General features: G+C 48.6%; 1 protein-coding gene across 1 annotated transcript; it reads right to left on the reverse strand.

The window, feature by feature from the left end:
* Positions 1-79: 79 nt before the first annotated feature.
* Positions 80-3,653, reverse strand: LOC103713430 (protein IQ-DOMAIN 14). The gene is made up of 4 exons (XM_008800359.4): positions 2,595-3,653; positions 1,888-2,384; positions 1,082-1,288; positions 80-996 (listed from the first exon to the last, which is right to left on the reverse strand). The coding sequence occupies exons 1-4, from the start codon at positions 2,680-2,682 to the stop codon at positions 286-288; spliced, it is 1,503 nt and encodes a 500-aa protein (XP_008798581.2). The 5' UTR covers positions 2,683-3,653; the 3' UTR covers positions 80-285.
* Positions 3,654-9,110: the final 5,457 nt, after the last annotated feature.

The following is a 9,110-nucleotide window of genomic DNA, read 5'->3' on the forward strand; positions in this document are numbered from 1 at the left end:
TTGTACGTTTCAAAAGATAACAACGGTACAACCTCGTAAAAAGGTCCACACAAAATATGAGCTCCTGCTGCTATTCCTCTTCCAGTGATAAGACATTTAACATTTTTTAAATGAAAGTCCGGCGTGAAACAAAGGAAACTTAGAATTGGATAGATTCTAAGAATTGACACCAAACCACTCTCTGATTTCTCTTCTAATGTTGTTACAGCAACAGGAAACGAAAAGGGATAAATAATGCAAAGAAGAGGACTTCACTCTCTTATTCTAAAGTTTGAACTCAACGGATTACCACTTCCTCTGCAAGTAGATCTCCCTCTCTGCTTCCCAGCTTAACTCTGAAGACCTATCAATCCGGCCCACAACGGCACTCCTGAAGTTGAAAGCCTCTTGAGCTTGAGTGCAAGACTTCTGCATTCCAACATCGCTGAGACTGGCTCTAGACTCCACCATTAGTTCACTCAAAGGGAGCCTTTTTCTTGTCCCGGCCGGCTCTGGCCTCTGCCTCGGTGCGCTATGCGACCGGACTTTTGCCTCGAAGGACTGAGTGTTTGCCATATAACTTGGGCAAGTGGGAGCGTTTAGAAACCGGCGGAAGACTCCGTCAGCGCCGCTCAAACTCTTGGCTGGAGTCACTGGCATGTTTTGGGTGTAACTCATGTAGCGGGGGGTGCTCCGCGCTGTGGCTGAGAACCGGCATTTCTCGCCGGTGAGGCACCAGTCGCAGTCCTGGAAGTTCCGGCGGTCGGGAATGGAGATCCGGGCCGGAATCTGGCAAGGAAGAGGGGAGTAGATTGACTGGGGGGGCAGGTCGTCGGCCAGGTCCGGAACGGAGGGGCTGGTCCGGCGGGCAGATCGCGACCTGGGCCGGCCGGTGTCGATTTCGACGATCTTTGGGCTCCGGTCGAATCCAATATTGGAAGCATTGTCAAGACAAGCCGATAGTCTCCGGTTGTGGACTGATGCCAAGCGTTCACTCCTTGTATCGTCGAACCTTTCCTGTGATCGAGGCGGGAAGGGGAAGGAGTCAACTGCCGCTGTCCTATGATGCCTTGACTGGAAAAAAATGGAAATTTTAACGTACCAGATATCCCCTGGAGCGGATTTCTGGTTGAAACCTCCGGTCATTTGGAAGAAGATTGCGACACTTCTGAGCTCGAACGGTGGCCTGAGCTCTGATGAGAGCTTGCATTCTCTGAAGGGTTGCCGCTGCCTGCTTGCGAACTAGATAGCCTCGAACCAAGGCCTGCAACTTAACAAGTGCTTTGAGAGCCCGGAGAGCTTTCTTTGCCTGCAGACAAGGCAAATCCAGAGAATTAATCCCATGATGCTGAATAAATTAAAGAACAAGGTTTATCAATTGCCAAACAGGAGATGCGGAACAAGAGAAAAGAGTCATTAAGTTGCCCAACTTTATAAATTCCATTCAGAAATGGGGGACAAGAGTGAACTGGATTAAGAACACAACGAATTAAGAAATAGTAGGGAACTCCGTAATTACATGACAGAAGATAGTAGTAAGTAACAGAAATACCCCAGAGCGATCGTCAAGAATTGATGAGAACCCATTATAAATCAAATAAGGAGAAATAAAAGTGTACGATTCGCTCTTCGAACATCTAGAAGCTGGAAAGAATAGTTAAGACAGGAAGTTCAGGTTTAAATGAACAGGGAAGGATACCCATAAATATTGATTCTTGCAGTAAAATGTGTGTTCAACCAAAAAAGGTAAATGTAGTAATTGGAAATGAAATGACAACAAGAAAGAAGGGAAGGTATCAAATTCACCGAGCAATCAATCCTGTGAGCTAAAATTTCATAAGCATTTGGAATCAGATTAAATTCTAAGGATAGTAGGATTTAATAGAAAAGGCTTCTAATTATCATTACCAAATAGCCTCTGAAAGCAGTCTGGATCTTCACAGCCGCCTGCCGCTCGTGGACTCCAATAGTGGCGCCTCTCCCCTTGCTTGTGAGCCTAACCACCGCGACTGCCGCCTGTGCCGCCGCCATGGCAGCATCGGCAGCTACGGCCGTGGCCGCCGCCACTGCGATAGCATGCTTGTTCTGGTCCTTCTCAGTCTTAGCATAGATAGACCTCAACCATGCCGTGTCCGTGTCCACTGACACCGCTGTAGAAGGATTCTGGCCCACAACCACTTCGCCAAGGTCCCTAGCTGACTTCCCAAAGCTCCACCGTTTCTTCTCCCTCCTCTCTTCAGCCCCACAACTGGTGTAGTCCTTCGGCTCCTTAATCCCCTTCTTCCCGCCCAGGAGACTCCTCAGCCACCGTGTAGCCCGACCCATTTCCCGGCCGCCGGCACCTGACAAATTCCGGCCGGAATAGAGAGTAGAAGAGCTAGAAATGGGGAACTGGCTTGGAGGTTCTACAAAGAGAAGTGGTAAAGGGATGTGAATGAAATGGCCACGTAACATAAAAAACTAAGCAGAAGAATTCTCTTTTCGGGGGTTGCGGGATAAGAGCTGAAAAAAAACTCAAAAAGAGGAGAAACGGTTATAAACACTTTGAAACGAAAGGAAAATAGTAATGGAGAATGGAAAGGATGGATAGATGGGAACTTTTTTTGAACAAAAACCTGTCAACCCCTCGTGATGAACTGCATTACAAGACAAGAGGATGTCCCCGAAAGAAACAGGGCAATGTCCTTCCCACCCGGAGCCCATTCAACTATTGGGAGTTAATAGACAAAACCCATAAAGGATAGCCATTAGAAAACTCAACGTGAGCGGGAGGCAGATGAGGGAGGGAAAGAGGTTGGCAGATGGGATAGCTGGGCTCAGTCCCAGAGATATCGGAAAATGGGAAGAAGTCGAAGGGGGTATTGGGCTTTCCTTTCTTATATCTAAAGCTAATTTGCTTGGTTAAAGAGGATCTCTCTCTTAAAAAAAAAAATGGAATGACTAATTCCACTAAAAAGTGTTTTTTTGGAAGTTCAAAAAGGCGCAGGAGGAAACAGCTCATGTTTCCAAATATCCTCCACTTCTCCACAAATTTAGCAGAAGAGACAGAGAGTGTGAGAAAAGAATGAAGAACGGTCTCTTAAATGTGGAGAAATAATTGATTTCCCTACCACCCCTATTTAATTTACTAATAAAAGCTTGGGTTTTCATTAAACGGACAACGTCGCTAAACCTAAATCAAAATGGAAAACATAGTCGATTATATACTCCACTTCTCCCTTTCTCACCTCTCTGTCAAGTATCGCGTCTAGCGAGAAAGTATATTCCTCAATTCCCTTGTCAGCTGACAATCTCGTAAAGCGCCCTTACCTTTTATTCACCATAAATTCCCTCCCTCTCTCTCTCTCTCCCTCCCTCCCTCCCTTCCTTACCTTTTATTCACCATAAATTCTCTCTCTCTCCCTTAACTTTTATCCATTTCCTATTCTCTGCTACACCATCCAGCTTTTCTGCTCTGAAAGCGCTGCTTTCAAAGGCCGATATCATACAACAGAGAAAAAACGGGAGGACCGAGTACTCTCTCGTCTGCAGAGATCTTAGTACACGTCATCAAAAAGACAGTGAAATGGCGCTCGATCTCTTGCCATTACAGGCACCACCTCTCTCTTCTGTCCCAGGTGCGACCATGGAACTGGGGAAGAAGAAAAAAAAAAGACTCTGACACACAAAAAAAAAAGCTTACTCTTTTTCTGCACTCCACTCCGACAGTTCTCTCCCTTTATCAAGCCTGTGGGAGGCTTGTGATTTGGTGAAGAGGCTATGCTACGAAGAGGAAAGGAAGGATTCTTATATGGTTTTATGACGGGAGAATGGAGATTGGTCGCTTTTCTCTGTGCTTCCTCCTCCCAGCTTCCGAAATGGAATCGATGGTTTTGGACGAAAAGGAGGGGGAATTTGAAAAAGGGAATCTCATCGCTCTCTTTCCTCTCTCTCTCTGCTTTTGTTTTTATTTCGTCTGAAATGAATGGAAAGTTTTAAATTCTTTTCACGGACAACGCGAGGCAACGTTTTTTTGTCTACAAAGCAAACCAAGGCCCATTTATTGTATCGGGCGAAAGTTCCCTCTTTCGGCCTTCCGACAGAGGAACGTCTCGATCCCCCTTCGGGTTCCACGTGTCCCTGTGCATTTATTTTATGGCCACGATCCGGAAGAGCCCCTGGATTTCGCCATATCTGCAGCGGAACCGGAATGAAAGCAGGGGTATTTTGGTATATTTGCGAGCGTCCGAGTCGTCGGCTGACAATTGACATAGAGGCCATTAAAGACCCGGCACGAGTATCTCGCCGCTCGTCTGGCAATATCCAAACGGTTTCTTATAAATATCTCTGCATTTGCGCCAAATTACCAAAACGGGACGACCGTACTGAATGAGGTTAGGTTGCGTAATTTTCTCCTAATGGCTTGCGAGCAAATTGGGGATAAACGAATAGGCCTGTTAATGAGCCGAGCTGCTCGGGCTCGGCTCGGGCTCGGCTCGGTAAAAGCTCGGCTCGGGCTCGGCTCGTTAGTGAAACAAGCCCGAGCCCGAGCCCAACATGAGGCTCGTTTACACTCGAGCTCGAGCCCGAGCAGCTCACGAGCCCAAACGAGCCCTAGTGAGTATGTGACTGTGTGAGACTCCCAGGCCCAGCCGGCGGGCCCACGCCCAGGCCCAGCCGCTCCGCCCCCTGAGCCCCTCCCGATTCGCGACTTAGCCTGTTAGCCACTTGGGTGATTGGGACTCCCACGCTCAAAGCCTCAAACGCCCAAAGGAAACCAAACGGCAAACAGCCCGAATATGATGCCCTAGTCTCCCACTCTCCGTTCTTCTCGGTTTCTCCAGAACATTTCCTAATCCCCTCCGCCTCTGGCCCTCCTTTCTTCTCGCCGTTCTCGGTTTCTTCTCCGTTCTCCTCGCCGGCTTGCCCCCAAGCCCGAAGCCGATGCCCCCTCCCCTCCGACGACGATGACGACGCCGTACACCCGATCCTAGCTCTCCGAGAAGCTTCGCCGCAACCTCCTCTCCCTTCTCCGTCCCCGATGCCGTCGCCCCCAGCGGGGAAGGCAACAAGCGTGAAGCGCCGCCGCCCCATCCGGCCGTTCCTGCGTCGAGGTCCCCCTTACCCCCTTCCTTTCATAGTGAAAGTTTCACTCCCTCCCCCGCGGCCGAGCCTCCGGCGCCTGCGGTCGACCCGCGGCCGACGCCCGTGCCGGTGGTGCTTGCGGCCGCCCCTTCTTTCTTCTCTTCTTTCTTTTTTTCTTTATTTCCTTCGTTCTTCTCTCCTCCCGTCCTCCGACGAATTATGGGGATGGGGCGCCGGCCGCCGGGGCAGGCTCGGGCTCAGGCAAACGAGCCTCACGAGCCCGAGCCCGAGCCGGAGCTGTGCCAGGCGAGCCCGAGCCCGAGCCCAGTACAGGGCTCGGTATCGAGCCCGAGCCCGAGCTCGAGCCTAGATTTTTATGGAACGAGCCGAGCCGAGCCTGCGGTGGCTCGGGCTCGGCTCGGCTCGTTGACAGCCCTATAAACGAACGGAGGAGGTCGTTTTCGTAATTATGGAATGATGGATGGCTATATTGATTTCGGGATGTCTTCTGGCGATCCACGCGGATAGATATTGGCTAGGGTAGTTCTATATACACCCCCCCTATTGCTCAGGACACCCCCCCCAAAAACCAAAAAAAAAATACCCAAACTAACCTTTAGTGTAATTACCATATTGCCCTTGAAATTTTCTCATACACCCCCCCTTCCTCCTCCTCCGTTTCGTTTTGAAAAGAAAAAAAAAACCCCCCCTCAAACCCCCCTTAAACCCCTCGATCCATTTACATCGTTTAGGCGATCTTTGAAGGAGATTTAAGCCCCATTCGAAGCATGGACAAGCAACTAGTGATTTGGGACGAAGAATCGGCCGCAAAGGTACGTGTTCCACCTTGTTTCGAAATTTTTTTTTTTCACGGTTCGTGCTCCGTTCGGCACTGGATCGCCGAACAAAAGGCTTCTGTTCGACTGCACAGTGCCGAACAGAAGCCTTCTGTTCGGTTGAGGGTTGCCGAACAGAAGGCTTCTGTTCGGCACTGTTCAGCCGAACAGAAGGGTTCTGTTCGGCGATCCAGTGCCGAACGGAGCACTAGAGGCGGGGGGGGGGGGGGGGAGCTACCTCGAGATGGTCGTGGAGGCGCCGGCGAGGTGCTCGTTGCTCGGGAGATGGCCGGGGAGGTGGTTCCGGGAGAAGCCGGCGAGGTGGTCGGAGATCGGGAGAATGCCGGCGACGAGAGGGAGAAGGGGGAACGGGGGGTTTTGGGCGTTGGCGAGGTGCAATGCACCGACCGGCGACGAGAGGGAGAAGGGGGAGACGGAGGGGGTTTGGCCGCCGGCGAGGTGCTTAAGGCGAGGTTTTTTGGGCGGAAGGGAGAAGCCGGCGGGTGTTTTGGAGGGGAAGAGCGGGGTGGGGGGGGGGGGTTTGGGGGGTGTAGAGAGCAATTTAGGTGAGGGGGTGGGAAGGGTGGGGGGTAATTTAGGAATTTTTAATTTTTTAGGGGTGTCCTTAGCAAATGGGGGGGTATAGAGAGTATTTAATTTTTTTTTAATTTTTGGGGGGTGTCCTGAGCAATAGGGGGGGTGTATATAGAACCACCCTAGATATTGGCTACCTTGGATGGCCTTTTACTGGGTAGTTCTATATACACCCCCCCTATTGCTCAGGACACCCCCCAAAAACCAAAAAAAAATACCCAAACTAACCTTTAGTGTAATTACCATATTGCCCTTGAAATTTTCTCAGTACACCCCCCTTCCTCCTTCCTCCTCCTCCCCATCCCCCACCTCCCCCCCTCCTCCCCTCCACCTCCCCCTCCACCTCCCCGTCCTCCTCCTCCGCCTCCCTCCTCCTCCTCCGCCACCTCCTCTCACTCCTCTTCCCCCACCTCCCCGTCCTCCTTCCTCCTCCTCCCCATCCCCCACCTCCCCGTTCTCCTTCCTCCTCCTCCCCATCCCCCACCTCCCCCCCCTCCTCCCCTCCACCTCCCCGTCCTCCCCCTCCACCTCCCCCTCCACCTCCCCGTCCTCCTCCTCCGCCTCCCCCCTCCTCCTCCGCCACCTCCTCTCACTCCTCTTCCCCACCTCCCCGTCCTCCTTCCTCCTCCTCCCCATCCCCCACCTCCCCCTCCGCCTCCCCCCGCCTCCCCGTCCTCCTCCTCCGCCTCCCCCCTCCTCCTTCGCCGGCGAGGTGCTCGTTGCTCGGGAGATGGCCGGGGAGGTGCTTGAGGCTAGGTTTTTTGGGCGGAAGGGAGAAGCCGGCGGGTGTTTTGGATGGGAAGAGCGGGGTGGGGGGGGGTTTGGGGGGTGTAGAGAGCAATTTAGGTGAGGGGGTGGGAAGGGTGGGGGGTAATTTAGGAATTTTTAATTTTTTAGGGGTGTCCTTAGCAAATAGGGGGGTGTAGAGAGTATTTAATTTTTTTTTAATTTTTGGGGGGTGTCCTGAGCAATAGGGGGGGTGTATATAGAACCACCCCCTTTTACTACCGTAAAATTCAGCCCAACGATGATCGGAATTACGAAATTGGCCCCATTTGAATTTCCCGCTAAGATACCGAATCTTTTTAAATTTTTGAAACGGGGACATCTTTAAGGTAACAGAAGGTTCCTAGATGGTCGGAATTATGCGCCCCAGTGACCAGAATAGTCCTCTTATAAAAGCAACCCATTGCTAAAATTAAAATGTTATCTGGGGTGGTTTAGTCATTTGCTTGAGGAATCGTGTGATAAAATACTTTATCTTTGCCTTAAAATAAAACAAATCGAGGGCTGAGTGGTCTCCGCAGGGTTCAGATTCTATATTTCGCGAAAAAGAATGATTTTTTTTTCCAACATCAACCATTGGATTGCGTAATATTGCGGTAAAAAAAAAATGGAATGTTTTGAAATCTGTGCAAGACATGATCCATGGTAAAAAAGTATCAATCATTAATTTGCGATAAAGATACAACCCAAGCCAGTTTGGGAAATGGGCTAAGATGATGGCAGAGTTGTGGGCTCGGAGCACGATGGGAATGGGATGGAAGAAGGACTCCATATCATTATGGGCTCGTGCGGACATGTAAGAACTGGGACCCTGGCCCAACTTGGCTCAAATTTTCCTAAGACTGCCTTCAGTTGCATTATGATGTTGGGAGACAATACGTTGATGAATCAACAGGATAGTGTCTCAAAAAAAATAAAAATAAAAAAGAACATGATGGTGCCTAACCCGCTTTTCATAACATTGTTACGCTAGTATTTTGACCAACTTATTTTGTTTACATCTTGTGTCATCTCATAGGAGACAACAAAATCATGTGGCGGTTTGATCCATTGGCAAGTTCTAAGGTGGTTTGTTTTTATTATTATTACTATGGAAAGGGAAGGAAAATTGCCATCGAGATGTAATTAAAGTTTTTTTTTTTTTTTCCGGCATGCATACCCTCCTAAATTTTAAAATTTATATAAATACCCTTCCCAAATTGATATTTGCATGTATATCCTTATAAAAAATTTATTTTGCATGTATACATCTCTTCTTTTTTCGTATTTTGCATATGTACCAATACTATCTAATGCCGTTAAGAAATTAGCGGTTTACAATTGAAATGATTGTAATACCTTTAATGAGTAGACACGCAAAAAATATATATATATATAATTTTTTTTGTTAAATAAGGATATACATACAAATAGCAAGTTTGCAAGATATTTATGCAATTTCACATATTTAGAATGTATACACGCAAACAAAAAAAAATCTAAATTTATTTTTGTATATTTCAACTTGTTTTAATACTCCGATTGATCTAGTGCATGCTCCTCAGTAATTTTTATAAAAATATTGCTCAAAAAAAAGATAGATTCGATGATTAGAGTGAAAAAGAAAATGCACTGTATGTTGCAGTCACTTTGGCACAACTGTTATATACGAAAGTGCACTGTATGCTGCAATTCCTTTCGCCTATTTATACCCCCACATTGAGAATTGTCGTTGCACTTTTTTGGTGGCTTGGATTAGGTACAATTCTCATTTTTTTTTACAATAATATTTGGAGGGTTGCTACTGGTTGTGGCGATCGCCCATATCTTGGAAAGGGCTAGAAAAAAAATTGCCGGAAGCCTATTGTCATA

This window comes from Phoenix dactylifera, chromosome 8, assembly GCF_009389715.1.
Source record: "Phoenix dactylifera cultivar Barhee BC4 chromosome 8, palm_55x_up_171113_PBpolish2nd_filt_p, whole genome shotgun sequence".
NCBI lineage: Eukaryota > Viridiplantae > Streptophyta > Magnoliopsida > Arecales > Arecaceae > Phoenix > Phoenix dactylifera.